Raw genomic sequence first — 19,011 nt, 5'->3', positions numbered from 1 at the left:
CTTTCAGCAGACTCTTCAGCGGGGCCATTCTCTGCCTTCTCTCCTGGGAAGGCCTTGTGGGTGGTGTGGGGTGCCCTGGGAGTAGGGATGGCCTCTTCTCAGATGTAGCTTTCCTTACAGGCCTGGGGAAACTCACCATCTAGTTTGACTCCAGGGTAGACTTGGCATCTCCCCGTGGAGGTTGTGCTGGGTGGGGTCCTTTGAGGCTCGGACAAGGGCCAGAGAATAAGCATGGACAATGCCCATTCAGTTTGGTTCTCAGAAAGGATTCTCTAGAGAGAAGTGTGTGTAGAAACATGAGGCTTGGAGCCTGCGACCTTCCGTTCAAACCCTCTGGTGCGATCTGGGGCCGCCTACTAACCATGTGAGTCTAAGTTCCTTATCCGCAAAATGGGAGGAGTGTTAATAACACGGACCCACTGACCACCCAGGGACACGGGAAGACTCGGATGGGAAACTTCATCTTTACCACTGCCCACCGTTGTGCTATCGATAAGGTTATTTTACCTCCACCAAGAGGCAAATGACAGCATCTGGCTCATGGATATTGTGAGGCTCACATGGGATCAGAATGTGTAACTTAGCCCAGTGCTTGGCTCAGTAATGGGGGGATATATTACTGCTCAAGTGCTTTGTAAACTCGGGGGTGTTGTGTGAATGGTGTGTGTGTGTGCGTGCGCGCGCGCACGCACATTCATGTGAATTTATTAGTGGTCCTGGCTCTTCATCCACTTACTGACCAGCAGACTTTTCGATACCTCGCTTAACTTCTTCTGTCTCAGGTTTCGTCCTCTGTAAAATTGGGATAACTATATGTTATGCAGAACTCTCAGGAAAAGTAAATCAGGTAATAATTCGTACTGGCCATTAAGTGGGAGCTCCATAAAAGTAACCATTCTTACTAAAGCACTTAGTAAACTGTAAATTGTTGCCTAAATATTATTCTTACCTAGTTCTTAAAACTGCTAAGAAGAGGAAATGAGCTAGCATCTGTGAAAACACCTTGAAAACCTCTAAGTCATTATTCATCTTAAAAGGTCGATGATGGTTGAAGCTAATGAGGTCATGCGGAACAGCGGTGCCTGGGATAATGGAAAAGGGAAACTCTGTTCCACGAGAGGGATGCTCACGAGTCCTTTGCTGGTCAGGTTGAGGACATGCAGGAGACTGACTATTTTTTCCCCTCTTGTTCCTCTTGGTTTAGCTGCTGGCGCCTGGGACCCTGTGCCGTGAGCAGGCACGGCAGTGCGACCTCCCAGAATTCTGCACGGGCAAGTCTCCGCATTGCCCCACCAACTTCTACCAGATGGACGGCACTCCCTGTGAGGGCGGCCAGGCCTACTGCTACAATGGCATGTGCCTCACCTACCAGGAGCAGTGCCAGCAGCTGTGGGGGCCTGGTAAGGACTGTCCTACAGAGCAGCCCTCCTCCCCCCCCCACCACTTCCAGGCGGCATCTCTAGATACTACCTTTCTGCTTCCCCTTGACTCAGGGTAGACCTTCAGAGAGACAGTGAACAGCATTCTTCCCAGTTCCTCAATGCTTTAAATCCTCAGAGCAGGTGAATGGATAAGAATAACCCAACTGAAAAATGGGCAGAGGATGGAGACAGAAAAGGAAATGCAGATGACCCTTAGCTGTGAAAAGATATTTAACCTCACTTATATTAAGTGGAAACAAATTATAACTACTATGAGATGGGATTTCTCATATCTTGGACTGGCAAAGACTGAAACAGTAATATAATAATCATTATATCATTTTAATACCATAACTATAATAATAAGAGTGTTAATAATGTAGTGTGGAAAATGTGAGGGGACCTATAGGTACAACCCCTATGGAAAGCAATTTGAAGATATAAGAATTCATGTGAGCTTCCCATTGGACCTGTCCATTCCACTACTTAGGAGAGCATCCTACTCCTCTATTTGCCCATGTATGTGAAGATAGATTTAGAAGGATACTGCGGTAGTGTTAGTGATAGCTCTAGGACCCTAGATATCCTTCCATAGGGACCAATTAAATTAATCCTGGTACACCCATGTCGTAGACCCCACTGCAGTTGAGTAAAAGAAGGAGACAACTCTGTATGTACTGAATAAAACCATCTCCCACAATAAATTAAGTGGAAAATGCAAGTTGCAGAATAGTGATTAGAATTGCTGCCATTCTTTATTCGATAGATTATCTCTAGAAGATACATAAGAATTGTTTCTAGAAGAGAGATACAGTTATCTTTAGAAGATACACTGTTAGTTGTGATTACTTCTCAGGGTTGTGAGGAAGTAGGAACAGGAATGGCTACTTAGAAAAATACATACTTTATTTCTTTAAAACTCTGCATTTATTACCTAATTTAAAATCCGAAATGGGACATGGCTTTTTCATTACAGAAAAGGCTTAGCACACAAACCTCCCACAGATATAACACCTCAATATGGTATAAAGAACTGACATAAAACCTTTTCCTATGAATAGGTCTTTATGAGGAGTTGGGGGTGGAACAACCTGATGGGGGTACAGGAAGAAGAACCTGACCATTCCCTCCCCAGAAACGTTCTTAACCTCATGACTTTACCAAGGGCTAGCTTTGCACTTTGGGGGCTTCTGACTTCACCTAAAGTTGGCTAGTATGCTGATAAATGTTTCTTGCCCACCCAGGAGCCCGGCCTGCTCCTGATCTCTGCTTCGAGAAGGTGAATGTGGCAGGAGACACCTTTGGAAACTGTGGAAAAGACATGAATGGGGAGCACAGAAAGTGCAACATGAGGTGATGACCTTAGGGCTAACTCCAGAAGATGAAGGGTGACAGGGCCATTTCTGCTCTGTCCTCACTCCTGCCCAGATCAGCAGCCTGGGCCTTTAATAATTGTCAGTCAGTCCCCTATTCCAGGCTTGTTGTTAGACAATGTACCATTCAGTCTAAGGAAGTCAGAGCGACAGTGTGGATGGCAGTGCTTCCTAGAGAGCTGGCTACGCTTCCTTTTGGGAACTTACAGTTGGGCAGGGAATCAGCTCTCTTGGGTCATTTCTGTGGGATGCTAATTATACCCTCTTCTGAATAGCCTGTCATTCATTCATTCATTCATTCATTTCAACCAACCATCCACCCATCTGTTGAGCATTTGCCATGTGCCGGTATGATGCTAATATGTGGGACTTTAATTAACAATACCAGGTGATAACAGAACTGTGGAGAGAGCCACCCAACCTGGTATTCGTAGGTCAAGGTGGTGTCCCAAGGGAAGGTACACCTATACTGAGATCTGGAGAAATTATCTAGTTGAACAGGATGGGGAATGGCGCATGGGAGAGTAGATAGATGAGTAGAGAAAAGCTGGTGGTAGGAGGAGGTGATAACAGTTTGATGTAGTTAAGTATGATGTTGGGGTATAGTGGAGGGGGTGCTGCTGAGAAATGAGCCTGGATGGCTGAGCAGGAACCAGATCATGAAAAGCCATGAAGGCATGATTAGGGCAGTTTGGACTTTGGCTGAGAGGAGTTTGGAAATTGGACTCCAATGGAGGCAAGACAGGAGGCAAGGAGATTCAACCCCCGGTGTCCAGGTAGAGAAGGATGGTGATGTGATTTAGGGTTAATTTGTATGAGGGACGATTGACGGCTCAAAAATCACTTGAACCCAGGAGCAAGGGAGAATGGGGCACTGGGGCTGACACCAGGCTTCTGGCTGCAGCCCCTAAGTGCAAGGGGGTGGCTGGAGGATAAGTGGACAGCTGCTCAGGCCAGACAGTTGTCTTTGCAGTAGAGAGGACTTCCCCAGGCTGGTTCTCCGGCCTAGATCTACCTGCGGACAAGGATCTTATTTCCTGTCCTAAGTCTTAAGCTCATGAGATCTCTCCTGCTAGGTTCCTAGAGCACACACAGCTCCCTGGCTCCTCCCCTATCTGAGCTGCTCTCCTGGTCGAGAAAGACCAAAGCTCTTCTGTGCCCCAGCTCTTCCCCTGCCTCTGATTCCACCTCCTTCCCTCCCTCCCTCTCTCTTGGGCTCAGAGATGCCAAGTGTGGGAAGATCCAGTGTCAGAGTTCTGAGGCCCGGCCGCTGGAGTCTAACGCAGTGCCCATCGATACCACCATCATCTTGAACGGGAGGCAGATCCGGTGCCGGGGCACCCATGTCTACCGTGGTCCCGAGGAGGAGGGTGACATGCTGGACCCAGGGCTGGTGATGACTGGGACCAAGTGTGGCTACAACCATGTGAGTACTGCCTCACTCAGGGGAGAGAGGAGTGACTGACAAATGTGAGCTCTGGAGGGAACGTGCCTGGGCTCCAATCCCACCTTCCTAGCTTCCCTGAGCCTCAGTGGCTTCCTTTATAAAGCACGTTAGCAATAGCATGACCTGCCCCATAGAATTGTCATTAGGATTAAATGAGAGGATCCCTGTAAAGAGTAGCTAGCTTGTATCACTTTTGTCCTCATCATAAATTATTACATGATTTATGGAATGGACTAAACTCTAGTCCAGAAGCCTGGGGAAAATAAGGGCACCTATTTCACAGTTAACTGAGAACAAAATTATAAAAAACATGTGAAGCACTCACAGAGCTGACTGCTGTCACCTTTGTTATTTTTTAAGGATAATATTAAAATCAGTGCATATGAGTATATAACAAAGTAACTAACATATAACTGACACATTAATGTAGAATGTAATAACATATTTATTATATTAAATATAATGTTTTAAAAATGTAATGTTTGTTATTTTTTCCCCGGTCACAAAGGGAATAGCAGAATTTAGTTAACCATCAGGTTGTCCTGGTTTTTCAGGTCATTTTCTTTTTTTTTTTTTTTTTAAGATTTTATTTATTTATTATTTTTGTTTTATTTATTCATTTATTTATTTATTTATTTAATTTATTTGACACAGAGAGAGAGACAGAGAGAGAGAACACAAGCAGGGGGGAGTGGGAGAGGGAGACGCAGGTTTCCCGCTGAGCAGGGAGCCCGACCGACATGGGGCTCGATCCCAAAGACAGACACTTAACGACTGGGCCACCTAGGTGTCCCTTTTTAGGCCATTTTCAGTTTTTCTCTGTAACAAATACCCAAAAAGGCGTTCATTTTTGAGTCCCACACGTTCTAAGTGTAAAAGTCCTGGTTCCTGGTGGCTGACCAGCATCCCTTCCATTGGACTGACCGTTTGGTTTCCTCCTCGCTACAGATTTGCTTCGAGGGGCAGTGCAGGAACACCTCCTTCTTCGAAACGGAAGGCTGCGGGAAGAAGTGTAATGGCCACGGGGTACGTGTGCCCAGGGTTCTGGGGCTCCTCTGCGCCAAAGCCTTGGAGGGGGACGGGCCCCTTGGCGGACCGGAGCCCTCCAGGGTGTGACACGTGTGCCCCTCCCCCGCTCCAGGTGTGCAACAACAACCAGAACTGCCACTGCTTCCCGGGCTGGGCCCCGCCCTTCTGCAACACGCCGGGTCAGGGGGGCAGCATCGACAGCGGGCCCATGCCCCTCGACAGTGAGTATCTGGCCTGCACAGGGGCTCTGCCCACTTCTGTGAGAAGCGGTGGGTGGCACGATGGAGACAAAGAATGAGTCCGCTCCATTGTCCTGACTTTGTAGATGAGGGAACAAAAAGGGGGGCTAAGTGGGAGAGCGGCTGAGGCTGGCAGGCCGGTGTGGGGCTCATCTCAGCTGTTCTTTCCCTTATTTCTACTGAGGAGGGTGACACTCCTTGAGGGAGGGAGAGATCAAGAGAGATCATGGGTTATTGAATAATCTCATCTCATTTTGGACTACAGGGCTGGTGACCAGTCCTTCTCAGCCACATAAAAAGAATCATGAACCTGGGGCACATTATAGCAGTTCAGAGTCCTTGGATGAACCAAGCTTAAAATGGAGAAACAGACATGTGGAAAAATTTACAATTTTTAGGGTAAATCACAGAGATTCTAGCCTTTTGGTTTCCAAGGTTTTTTTTTTTTTTCTTTCTTTTTTTTAATAGCAAAGTACTTTTATTTGAATGAAGTCTTTTAGAGAAGAAAACCCCAATATATAAAATGGGTAAAAGTAGTAATATCACAGGTGTATATATATTTTGTTCATTTAAATGTGTAATTTGTGAGAACACTGAGGCAGCTTTGATGAAACCAAATATGAAATTGTGGATTATTTGTGAGACTTCTAGTCTTTGAACAGTCTCAGCCTCTCAACATTTTGGGTTGGTTGCTTTGCATCCAAAAAAGTCATATTCGGGCTGAAAACTAGTGTTAAGTAATAATAGAACTTGAACTCCTTGTCTCAAAAGGAACGCTCCAATTAAACAAAGGAACTGGAGAAGCTTCATTATAAGGTCTGCACAAAGCCAGTTGACCTGACTGTTTAAGCCAATCTTCGTGGTTTCCCACTGGTACCTAATGTGTGTGTTTCATTACACTTCTTTATTTAAAATAAATAACACAAATTAAATGTAAATCAAATATCTGAAGAAGAATCAGGCTATTGCTGCAGCCTGAACAGCTTCTGAATTTCTCACTCGGGTTCTGTTTCTGGAAGGTGTTGGTCCTGTGATAGCTGGAGTGTTCACGGCCTTGTTCATGCTGGCGGTCCTTTTGCTGATCTACTACTGCTGTAAACAGAACAACAAACTGGGCCAACTCAAGCCCTTAGCCCTCCCTTTGAAACTGAGGCAACAGTTCAGGTATGATGGGGTGCCAGAAAGGACTTGGGTCCACTTGTGTTTTTTGTAAGTAGAATGTGGTAGAAGCAAAAAAAAAAAACAAAAACAAAAAACAAAACAAAACAAAACCCAAAACAAAAAACACCCTGTGGTAGTGGGTCTAATTCAGAGAAGGCAAGTGAGACATCCATGCCGCCATCTTCTTTTCTGCCCTGCTTTACCACCATGGCAAACATTACTAGTTGATCTTACTGTAAGTTCTCTCTACTAGTGTTCACTTCAGAATCCTCAGCAGAATGTTTCTAACCAGTTCCAGTTGGAATACAAAATGAAATCTATTTGCCAGCCTCTTTGTAATTGTCTGGATTTCCATTTCAAAGAGCAGGAAACTGAGGCAACCCAGATGGACTGGCCAGCCTAAGTCAGTCACAGGGGTGGCTGGACATCCACTCAAGACAAAGGCTTTTTTTTACCCCCAGCAGTTCACTCCTTTGGGTCCCGGGGATATGTGGTTTCTGAGTCCCCTGTTAAATTATACTTGTTCTGGAGAGGATTTTAAAATCCCAAGCCTACCTGGATCTACGCCTGAGGGAATTGGTGGATAGCTGATGACATCCTTGTGTCTCCTTGAACAAGAAAGTTCACAAAAGGGAAAAGAGAAGGTGTCAAGGAAAATTCTGTTTTGTAAAGGTCAGCTCTCTTTCCTTGAGAGTTCTCTACTGGCCATACAGTGTCTCCACACGTAAGGAGCCGGGGTTCAGGGGGACTAATCCCACATTGTCCAGAGCAGACATGGGGGGATTTAGCTGCTTAGTGGCCGTGCTGGGCCAGAGGGAACTCAGACACTAACCCTCAATGAACATTCCCCTTCTTCCTTCTACCCCATCCTTGTTACTAGTTGTCCCTTCAGGATGTCTCAGAACAGTGGAACTGGCCACGCCAACCCAACGTTTAAGTTGCAGACGCCCCAGGGCAAGCGAAAGGTAAGGGCTTTGCACCACTGAACTTGGCTGCTTTCCTTTATCCCCAGGACCGTGCTGGATTTTCCTAAAAGCTTTCTGTGGGCGTGTGGGATTGGTAACAAAAGCCACTTTCTTGGCTTGAGAGAGATTCTGCTGGTTCTCACATCCCCTCAGGACTTTAAAGATTGCACCTGACTCCTGGGCCCCTGGGGGTTGGCCCCCAACCCCCTCCGGCCATCCCGGTGAGACGTGCAAGGACTCTCTGAGTTTTGCAGCATATTGAGGATTCCTGTTTCTCAGGAATCCCTTGTCTCATGCATACAGGTGACCAACACCCCCGAGACCCCGAGGAAGCCCTCCCAGCCTCCTCCTCGGCCCCCTCCCGACTACCTGCATGGTGGCTCCCCACCTGTGCCATTGCTGACGCCACTCAGCAGGACCGCCAGGAGCTCCCCAGGGGCTGGGTCTCAAGTAGAGCGGAAGGAGTCATCCAGGGGGCCTCCTCCAAGCCGGCCTGTCCCCCCGGCCCCAAACTGCATCCTCTCCCAGGTAAGCAGATTCCCAGCAGCCCTGGATTAGGGCCATGCCTTCAGGGCTGCCAGCAATAGGGAGTGGCAGGCTGTGCGGATGGGACTCTGAGACGGGAGCAGACCGCCTTCCCTGCATTCTGGGAAATTCAGGGAGCACCCAGCATGGGAGACTGGTGAGCGTGGAGAAATGGACTCCCCAGGCCATCCCCACCACTACAGAGGATTACCTTCTGGGTTGGCCTTTTTACACCAGGCCACTACCTCCCTTCTTCCCACAATGAACCTCCCTCAGTTCCCTGTGCTCCTCTCGGTCTTGGCAAATGCTTCATCTTCTGCCTGGTAGCCTCTCCCTCCACTTCTGCATGGCCACCTCCTGTTCATCCTCAGATGTCCTCCTAGAGGCCACTTCCCCCAAGGAGCCCTCTCTGACCCCTCAAGCCTGAGTCCGGTGCCCTTGTACTTCTCTCATCATAGTGCTTGTCCCACCAAATTGTACCCTCTGTTAATTGGGAAGTCTGACGGGGGATACTAATTCAAGGGCAGGTCAAGGGGCAGGGGCCCCTGGAAGGTGTGAGTCACCTGCCAGCAGCCTCTTATCTGGCCTGTCTGTGCTCGAATGGCTCCCACTGCATCTTCTTGCAGAATTTCCCGCACCAGAGACACACACATTTCCCTGGCTGGGGTCGAGCTCGGTGCCTTCCTGAGCCATCCTATGTGTTCTGGGGGTGACCGCTCAGGTGAGACGGGCAAGTTGTTTATTTTCCTCCTGGGACAGCTTTTGTTGGGCATAGTTAGGGGCTCCCACTGGGCCTGGCTGACCCTGCAGGGTTGGCCCCAGCTCTGGGAGGGTCCCCCGGACACGGGGCCGCGCTGCAGTTTAGCAGAGCTGAGCACGTCAGGTTTGCTTCTGTGACGTGAAGCTGCCGGCCCCCCATTTTTCTCCTCTGAGGCAGGAATGGGATGGAAAATGGTCATGCAGGAAGGGAGGGGAAGGCCTGGCAGGGAGAGAGGAGAGGGGAGAAGGGAAAAGAGCAAGAGGGCAGAAATGAGGAGAGGAGGCAGAGAGTACATTAGTTGGCTTTGGGGCCCTAACTGAATCCCACCGACCCCCTGACCAGGGCCTCAAAAAGCAGAAAGTTGTCTTCCCCCAGTTCTGGAGGCTAGAAACAAAGACTGGGCTGTCGGCAGGGTTGGTTTCTTCTGGCTCGCAGGTCAGGTGGTCACTTTCTCCTGTGTCTTCGGTCAGTCTTTCCTTTGTGCCTGATATCTCTGTGTCCAGATTCCCTCTTCTCATGATAGCAGTCGGGCTGGATGAGGGCCCACTCTCCTGACTTCATTTAAACATAATTGCCTCATTAAAGTCCCTGTCTCCAAATACAGTCTCATTCCAAAGTCTGGGGATTTAGGGCCGCAACCTAGTAATTGGAAGAGCTAGCATTTAATCCCGGTCTGACTCCAAACTTTACCACTCTGCGTGCCAGCTCCTCATTTAGGCCATGGGGTCTCCCCAGCTGAATGAGATACCACCCTGCCTTGGGGACACTCACCGTCTAGATCTCAGCTCCACTGTTTGCTAGCTCTTCTATTCCCTACTGGGCAGCAGTGAGCAAAGCAGACGCCAGCTCAGCCTCGCAGGGCTCACATTCCACTGGGCAAGAGACCCCAATATGCGTAGTTACACTGGGGAACAGTACTGAGAAGAGAGGGTCGGGGTTCTCAGAAAGAGAGTTATAGGGAGACTTGACCTATTTTGGGAAATATAGGAAGGCTTCCCTGAGAAGGTGACCTCTAGAGGAGAGCTTTTTCCTGGTCCAGAGACCTGCCGATAGGGAGCTCCTTTGGGCCTGAGGAGCTATGAGATGAGGCTGGAGAATCAGAAAGGGCCAGATTGTGCCAGACTCCAGTCAGGGCTTTGCTCTACATTCCTTGGGAAGGAATGTAGAGCAAGTGGTGGGGCATGGTGCCCGTGGTGGGGCATGGTGACATGATCCACTTTTCCATTTATAAGGATTGCTCTTTGGGCTACCTCTTAGGCAAGAGCAGGATGCAGTGGCTGGGAGGGACCCCCAGCTGCTCCTGGGGCTGTTAATCTTCTGTCGTGCCCTGGGTAGGGATTACGTAGGTGTGTTCACTTCATGATTATTCATCTAGTTGTACATTTATGATTCACATTTTTATATGCATATGACAGTTCAACTCTAAAACACTGGTTTTAAAAAAATGGAAGGTCCCCTCCAGCTGCAGTATAAATTGCTGATGTGAGGGACTATGACCGGGTGTGTGGACATGCTAGTCGGAAGGCTTAAATGCCTCCCAGAGGAGAGATGACGGTAGCCCGGAGCAGGGAGTGGCAGGAGTGCTGGATCGAAGGTGACGGGAGATGTGTAGAAGAGAAAACTGATGGGACTTGGGGAACAATTGCTGATGCCCCCCATGTCTGGTTCACGCAGCTTGGCTGAGGGAGGTGTTGCCCCCCTGAGTGAGCAGTGGGCCAAAGCATCTCATGGCTGTTTCTGCCTCTCGCAGTGCTGGCTGAGGTCCCTGGTCGAGCCCAGCTGGGTCTGCAATGTGGCCTGTGGCAGGATGCTGCTGCGGGAGGCCTGGTGTTGCCTTGCCTGCCCGGCTCCTGCCCAGATACCCGCCCTGCCCCACGATTGCTCATTTTGCACGGCAAGCAGCTCAGGAACACAGCATTTCCCACAGCAGCCTGACATCTGCTCGCAGCTGTTGCCTTCCCTCAGAAGGTCTCTGTCCCGGCCTCCAGCAGCCCCTACCGTTTGGCAGCTGTCCGGGCTGGAAGGGTGGGGGATTGCATTGTCCTTGGGGGAAGGGATGGAGTTGGACAGCATGGCTTTTGGGTTGCAAGAATCTGCTATTCTTCTGTTCTTTGAGCTTTAGTGTCTGCTCTGTTTTCTGATGGATGAGTAGCTTCTTTCCCAAAATCCCACTTCTCTGATTTGCTCCTGCCCTCTCCCTTTGCTTGCCTTTTGGCCATTGTTAGGCCTGCTAGGGACCTCAGGAAGGGGAACAATCAAGGACTTTGGGCCCTGGAACTCCCAGTGACTGAAATTGGCTTCTGTCTCACACCTCGCAGTCTTAGGGTTCTGTGAGTGGTGGTATGGTCCATTCTTTGCCCTGTTTAAAAAAAAAAAAAAAATTGATTGCAGAAGAAATACGTATTTGAAGAATTTTGACTAGCTCAGAAATTTATTTTTTAAAATATTTTTTATTTACTAATTAAAGAGAGAGAGCACGAGCAAGGTGGAGGTGCAGAGGGAAAGGGAGCCTGATGTGGGGCTTGATCCCAGGACCCCTGGGATCATGACCTGAGCTGAAGGCAGATGCTTAACCAACTGAACCACCCAGGTGCCCCTCAAAAATTTATTTATTCAACAAATATGTGTTGAGTGCTTACTGTGTACTAGGCACTGATCAGTGAACCAAACAGACAAGGAACTCTGCCCCTGCTTCTGGTCTTGTGGCAGGTGGAAAGGCAGAAAAGAAGAAATAAGTAAGTTCTATGGTATTTTGGAGGAGGGATAAGTGATATATACGTCCCCTCCAAAAAAAGGAGATTGGGATAAAAGGGTCTGGGAATCCTGAAAGCTATGGTGAGGGGTGTTATAATTTTAAGTAAGGTGGTCAGGGAAGACCTTATTGAGAAGGTAACAAAACAAATACAAAAGCACAAAGTGAAGATCCCATTAATTGCACCACCCACAGAAAACCAGTACAGAAAATATGTTTTCTTCTTTAAAAAAATTTTTTTCTTAATTTACTCAAGTAATACACATATATGATCATGTTAAAAATAATTGAATGTTCCCCTGGATGACCCCCTCCCCACTCACACCCCGTCCCTAACCTCTGTTATCAGTTTGGTCTTTATCCTTTCTGACTTTCTTCTGTACATTTACATTGACATTGGGGTGGGGGGTGATGGAGGGACAAGGTGGTGACTTATTTTACATAAACCGTCCTCTCCGACTTGTATGTCAGCTGGCAATGGCTCTCTACCATCATTCCATCTCAGCTGTACACCCTGCTTTACTCTTTTCAAACACCACTTCATCTGTCACTATATAACTTGTCATTTGGGCTAACTTGTCATTTGGGCTCTTTGTGATTGCCTTTGCTGTCACAAACAGTGTTGCAAGCGACATCCTTGCAGTTTCGTTCTTGTGTGCCTATGCAAATAGCAGGAAATGAAATGATCAGATTGGAGAATGACCATTTCTCATTTTAACAGATAATGCCAACTTGCTGTCCAGAAAAGCTTTTTCCTAAAACTGTAGACACATGCACACAATTTCTTTTGTTTTTTTTTTTAAGATTTTATTTTTTATGTAACGGAGATCACAAGTAGGCAGAGAGGGGGGCAGAGAGAAGGGGGGAGGCAGGCTCCCTACTGAGCAGTGAGCCTGATGCGGGGCTCAATCTCAGGACCCTGGGATCATAACCTGAGCAGAAGGCAGAGGCTTTAACTCACTGAGCCACCCAGGAACCCCCACAATTTGTTTTTAAATAGGGCCATGCAGTATATCTCTTTGCTCCTCTGATTTGGATCAGTAATATTTGGGGAGCATTTTCTTTCAAATAGGCCCTTCTGGCCTTCGAGTGAGGCTTGTGGCTTTCTCCGCAGGATTTCTCCAGGCCGCGGCCACCGCAGAAGGCCCTCCCAGCAAACCCAGTGCCAGGCCGCAAAAGCCTCCCTCGGCCAGGCGGTGCCTCCATCCTGCAGCCCACTGCCACTACCCCTCTTCAGCCCCGGCCTCTGGGAGCACCTGTCCCAAAGGTGAGTCTTTAGAAGTCTTTGGGAGCCCTCAAGGCATAAGTTGGGGCCATGGGGCTCCAAGGAGGCAAGAATGTGGTTGAGAAAACAGACCAATTCCTGCCTCTTTTAGCAGGGGTGTGAATTTCCCGAACAAAAGCCAAGGACAAAAGCTTAGTGTTACTTGGTGCCTATATGACTTTCCTTTAAGTTAGGGCTAGAGTTTTTTGGTTTCTTATGAGAGGAGAGGCTTGGGAGGCTGAACTATGGTGGGTTCCAGACGGTCTACAACTCTCCTGCTGAATGACTCTGAACAACTCGCTCTCGAGCCCGTCAGGCTGCTGTAAAGGTCAAGGCAGTTCATTTCCGCCAGCTTATGGGAGACGATTTACAAACGGCCCCTCTTCTGACCTCTTCCCTGGGGCTGACGTTTTCAGGCTGCCAGTCAGGGAGTCGGGGCAGTGGGGAGGAGGCTAGAAAACTGGCTGACTGCCCTGGGCTCCCACCAGGGTTGGGAAGTCTGCAGGCTGACCTGCAGCTCGGGCTGGGGCCCCCACCTGGCTTCTCGCTGGAGGCTTGACAGTGGACACACAGACATGGTGACAGACTTCTATGGGAATCCATTCTTACCCGAAGGTCTGTTTATCCTTCTGACTGGCCGAAAGCCAGAGGACAGCTCCCGTCGACTCTACTGGTCAGCATTTAGCTGATCTCTCTCTCTCGCTCTCTTCTCTGTCTTTCCACAGTTTCCTGAATACAGATCGCAGAGGGCTGGGGGAATGGTCGGCTCGAAGACCTAGACCCCTCTGAAGGAGCTTCTGCCTTTCCTTGAGGACTCTGAACCCCCCCAGAGGATCCTGGCCATGGAGTCTGGAACAAGCATGTCTGGCCGCTTCCAAGTCCTTCCTCCTCTCTTTCCCTCCTCCCAGAACCACTGCATCTCCGGAAATCTCCTTCTTGACTCGGTGCCTCCTTAGCTTCCTGGGAGGCCCAGAGAGACTACTATCCGATGGCATCAAAGTGTTGTTTTGTGCAATATACTGCCCTGGGGAAGGGAGGAGAGAGCACTGAAGAGGATGAATGGCGTCTTCTTCTCCAACCTCCCTCCTGCTGGCCCGTCACCTCAGAGGTGCCAGTGGGGATGGTCTGGGCTGTCAGAGCTTGTAAGCCCAGCTGGGAAAGGTCCTGTTCAGCCCTTCGGCCCACGGCTTGGGTTGGAGAAGCCATCCATGCCTCAGAGCTTTCCACGGCTTCTGTCTTCCTTGAAAGTCCCAAGCTAGACAGAGGCCGGATGCTTACTCATCCCTTTTAGCTCTGAGATTGAGAGGGGTCAAACCAGCTTCCATCGCGGCCCTGCCCAGGGCTTGGTTGAGGTCACCACTCCTGGGTCTGTGCCACATGTGACCAAGAGAAGTCCCCTCCCCTCCCCCCTCTCCCCAAAAGCCCCTCCTCCCCTTACTTACACGGGTCCCCCTGACTCTGACAGGTACTACTTGTGGGCAGTGTAGACAGCAGAGGGAGCACCAGGCTTGGGCCTCCTCTGAGCCAACGCCAAAGGTTGTGGCTCTCAACTCGGAATCATTCTTGGTTGCCTTTTCTTTTCTTCTCTTTCCAAGTGCTCGGCACTTTTGATTTCTCCTTCAGGAATTTCTTCCCGGCTCTAACCTACCTGATGTGTGGTGAGTGGGCCTTCAGCACTTCAGCCTCTTGGAGACCTGGTGCTCGCAACCTACAAGCGAGGAGCCTGCTTCAAGGGTTGGCCACTGGATTTGCCATGTGGTTCTCAAGAGTGTCTCAAGAGCGTCGAAGCTTTATTTGCCATTGTGTTTTGTGGCCTCGGTAGGATGAAGTTCTTACCCTCTACTCCCTGATGGAAATCTAAGGTAGGTCCTCAGGGATGGATGGCAGCAAAGGGGCCGTGCCCCAGCCTGTCCCTAGGCCTAGTCATTTATTTGAGGCATGATTATTGCCCTCTGAGCAGAGAGCTGACCTGTCTCTAGAGATCTGTAAAGAAGCAGCCAACAGTCTTGATGGAACAGAATCGGAGCTGGGAACACCAGGATTTTTATCATCCACTTCCTTGTGCTCTTTCCTCTGGTCACTGCCCTTATCTGACCTTTACAGAAAGAACTTGGAGCAGCTGGGGAAATGGCACTCCAATGGGTACTACCCCCCCCACCAACCCCCCCAGCCCCGGTGGAGAGAAGGAAGGCTATGTGGTGCTCTGCTAAAGTGGACGACTCGTCACTGGAGATGTTCTCTGGTGACGGCCTCCCACCCCCAGAAGGGTGCTTTGCTGTCCCCACCTCCTGCAGTGAGCCGTTGTTCACTCTTGAAAACCTCAAAGCAAGGAAGAAGCTTGAGCTTTCACTCCCAACCACCAACCCAGGGCCCCCCTTACAGTTCTCTGCATACAACAGGTGCTCAGTAGATGTTCTCGGGTTTTGGACAAGTGGGAGATTTGGCATACGCACCTGGGAACACACATGGGGTGGATTTAGAAAGATCTCAGAAAAATGAGGTTCTTTTCCCTCAGGTAGACTGTTACTCATGCCTCCATCTCCCAGACTTGGGCCCTGGTTGATCCCCAGAGCCAGTTTCCACCTTCCTTGCTGCCTGATTAGGTCAGGGGACAGCCTTCTGTGTAATTGTGTAACTTCAAATGCCCCAGGCCTCAGGGTTGGGTCCCTCAAAAGTAAAGGTGAAAACACCTTGGCCAAAAAAAAAAAAAAAATCACACTTCTACCCACCCGCATGCCTCCCAGACGTTCCTGTGGTATGTCCAGCTTTTCTCCCAGACACAAGGAGGTCGAAGGCTCTGAAGCCACTGTGGCTGCATGAGCCTTTCGAACCTGAAATCCACCCTCCCTGCATCCATACCGGAAAGAGCCCTGGGTTGTATTTTATTGTTTTTCTGTTTTTGTCTTCCGTTATTTTAATACCACCTCCACCCGTAAAACTGTACTGTGAACTGGAAGAAGGTTGAATTTTTAAAATTTGATGGAGACTTTTGGCAGTGGGCTCTATTTACAGTTTCACTTCTGGCTGTGTTCAGGGACTAGGAGTCGCCATTTTTGGCGGAGGCCAGGGAGGCTGCCCGGGAGCAAGAGCAGCCCCTGTGAGCTCCCTTTGCCCTCCTGTGCCCGAGTGCTGCTTTGAGGTGACAAATAAAAGCAAATACAGCCTTAAGAGGGGCTTTATTGGAAAGGCTTACTGCAAGGTGGGGAAAGGGAACTTGTGATCGGGGCGTGGGCTCTAGCAGTAGGGAGACCGCTCAGGGGAGCTCCTGCAAGATCCCATGAGCATCTCAAAGCTCAGAATGAAGGGGCCTTTTCTCTGATCGCTGGAGTGGACTTGGCCAGAGAGAACCGCAATGGGGCTGTCCTTGTGCTCAGCCTCCCCGGGAAGGGGCTGGTGTGTGTTGGGTGCTGGCTCAGACCTGAGTGTGGGTCCAAGTTCAGGTGGGGAGAAGAGGAGCCCAACTAAAGTCTGGTGGAGTTAACCTGCCCTTTGTTCAGATGGAGCTGGATAGAAATCTTTTTAAACACTAACTTAGCCTGCCAGTTTTACAATGGAAATGTTTTCCTTAAGAATTGGGGAGCCATCTCTGAAATGTAAACCTCAAGGGGTAGCACCCCTGTCTCCCTGTCTCCCTGTCTCTGGGGGATTTTATCCCAGGTGCCTGGCTCCAAGTTGTAACTACCTACTTGCCATTCATTCTTTTTAGCCTCGTTGACTTTTCCCTAAAAGCCCCTTTTCTGCCCCAGCTCTGAGATGCTTGCAGATCTTACAGGATTGGGGGAGCCCCTTCTCCACACTGCAGTAGCCCCTTGCTGTCTCTTGCAATAATCCTTTTGAATAAAACCTCCCCTCGCCTATGTCCAAATTTGTTCTTATTTGGCAAAGGGTATGGAAGATTTGCATATTTCACACTGGGGACCAGTTCTAAAGTCATGATTGTGTTAAATATGTGTATAACAGCTCTGCTGGACACCCAAGGGAATGCCAACTGGAAAGGTGCCCCATCCCTAGGGAAGCTTGCTAAGAGGGGTTCTGTAGAATCCAAGCCAGTGTCCCCAAAGTCACCCTTCTGTGCAGCCTCTCACACCATCCACTGTGTGTACGTATGTGTCTGGGATCTAGGGCAATGTGAATTTTCTTTTTATTTGGAGATCGTTCACGAAAAACAGATCCTTTTCTCTCTTGTCCGCCTATTAATTGTTTACAATATTTGTACATCTATGCAAAATACTTGAATGGGCCATGGTGCCTTTTTTCCTTGTTTGTATTTAATTAAAATAAATTGTCATTTGAAATGCTGTCTGGTTTGGCAGTTCTTTTTTGTTTGCTTTAATCTCCCCCTGCTCAGCCTGGGTAGAATCCATCCCATGAGGACGCGGCAGAAGAGTGCCCACAAAGACCATCAGTCCATCTGTCGGGCCTGAAGCCACAGAAAAGCCCTGGGTTTTCCCATGACCAGTCGAGGGGGCTGTTTGTCTCTGTACCTGGACATAGGCTGGTCTCGTTTAGTTGGTTCTTGGGTCATAAAGGCATGAATGATCCTGGGATTCTCTGCTGTGTTTCTTGTCTTGCTACACTATTGTGTTTAGGAGACAACCAAGATCCTGTGTTCGCCTCCTCATCTTATTGCTATAGGTCAGATGCACATCAATGTGGGGGGAGACCTGCTCAAGGTCTGTTGGGCTGGGTGGGCAGGTACAGAGCGAAGGCTGGGGTTGAGTAGGCTTTTGGAATCCAGATCCCTGTGTGACAACAGCTCACATCCAGTAGTGCCTCCGAGTCTGCAAAAGGACCTCACCCTTATTCTCTCATTTGATCCCCACCTTAGTTCTAAGGTTCTGCAAGAGAGAACATAATAACCACGAGAGCAGGTTAACATCCACTGAGTTTTGAGCTGGCATTGTATCCTACTTTCTTTATGTGAATGATCTCATTTAATCCTCACAAAAGGCCTGAGAGGTCTTTGGTATTTGATTCTATTTTTCTAACTTCTCAGGGCTTTGAGATTGCCTAAGGATTTCAAAGGCATCAAACACAAATGCTTTGACTACTGCAATGCCTGCTCATGAAATTAGCCCCTTACCGAAACGCTGCTGCCTGCTTAACACCATCATCTAAACCAACCGCCAGTCCTAGATTGGCCAGCAACAGAATGCACAAAACCTGGATGGGCAGACCGAGGTCCGCGTCCCAGCTCTGCTGCTTACTAGATGCGAGAGAGTGGATGAGTTTCAGAACCCTTCCAGAACTCTTTCTGCTACACTGTGGGAGATAACCGTGGGAATAACACCTCCCTCAAAAGTGTCGTGATCAGGGGCGCCTGGGTGGCTCAGTGGGTTAAAGCCTCTGCCTTCGTCTCGGGTCATGATCCCAGGGTTCTGGGATCAAGCCCTGCATCGGGCTCTCTGCTCAGCAGGGAGCCTGCTTCCCTTCCTTTCTCTCTACCTGCCTCTCTGCCTACTTGTGATCTCTGTCAAATAAATAAATAAAATCTTAAAAAAAAAAAAAAGTGTCGTGATCATCAGGGAAGTGCGCCCTGTGATAGCACCCACCTGTTTTTGCCGGGCAGAAGCCAAGTGCTCAGAAACTGCTATGACAGTTTTAGAGTTGCTCTTCTGGACATGCCAGGGGTTCATTTAATTCTTATCTGGACTGAGAGCTGGCCCCCGAACGTTTGGGCAAAGGAGGACTATTGGAACAGAATTGTCCCTACATTCAATAAATGTTTTTAGGAGTGCCAACTATGTGTTGAGCAGTGAGAATAAGCAGCAAATAAAGACCAGCTCCCATGGGGCTTCCGTCTACAGGGGGGAGACAGCACTGATCACAGAAAAGAATGAAGTAGTGCCAGCCTTCTTTAGCCCTTTGGGGAGATGTACTGCCTGGTCGTTAAGACTCTAGGCTTGGAGCCGATATCAACTTTGAATCTTCCTGACTGCGTGACTTTGGGGGATTACTTAACCTCCCTGTAACCCTTTCCTTGTATATAAAATGGGGATTAAAAAAATGTATCTACCTTGGGGATTTGTGAGGACTTAAAAGAATTCACATGAAGCTCTTAGTACTGTGCCTGGT

The 19,011-nt window shown here is 49.0% G+C and overlaps 1 protein-coding gene across 3 annotated transcripts in view; it reads left to right on the top strand.

Annotated features, from left to right (window-relative positions):
• ADAM19 (ADAM metallopeptidase domain 19) overlaps nt 1-17,235 on the top strand; it is a 79,837-nt gene extending 62,602 nt beyond the window's left edge. For 2 of the 3 annotated variants that reach the window (XM_047729654.1, XM_047729656.1), the window contains 10 exons: nt 1,205-1,400; nt 2,666-2,774; nt 4,016-4,220; nt 5,190-5,267; nt 5,383-5,491; nt 6,529-6,673; nt 7,551-7,635; nt 7,939-8,163; nt 12,787-12,939; nt 13,425-13,651. In XM_047729654.1, the coding sequence (XP_047585610.1) occupies nt 1,205-1,400; nt 2,666-2,774; nt 4,016-4,220; nt 5,190-5,267; nt 5,383-5,491; nt 6,529-6,673; nt 7,551-7,635; nt 7,939-8,163; nt 12,787-12,939; nt 13,425-13,625 (1,506 nt within the window). In that variant the 3' untranslated portion in view covers nt 13,626-13,651. The other variant, XM_047729655.1, reaches the window with a different exon arrangement.
• The last annotated feature ends 1,776 nt before the right edge of the window (nt 17,236-19,011 follow it).

Source organism: Lutra lutra, chromosome 5 (assembly GCF_902655055.1).
Source record: "Lutra lutra chromosome 5, mLutLut1.2, whole genome shotgun sequence".
In the NCBI taxonomy this organism is placed as follows: Eukaryota; Metazoa; Chordata; class Mammalia; order Carnivora; family Mustelidae; genus Lutra; species Lutra lutra.
Note: the sequence above shows the minus strand (reverse complement) of the source record. Positions and strands in the feature narration are given on the sequence as shown.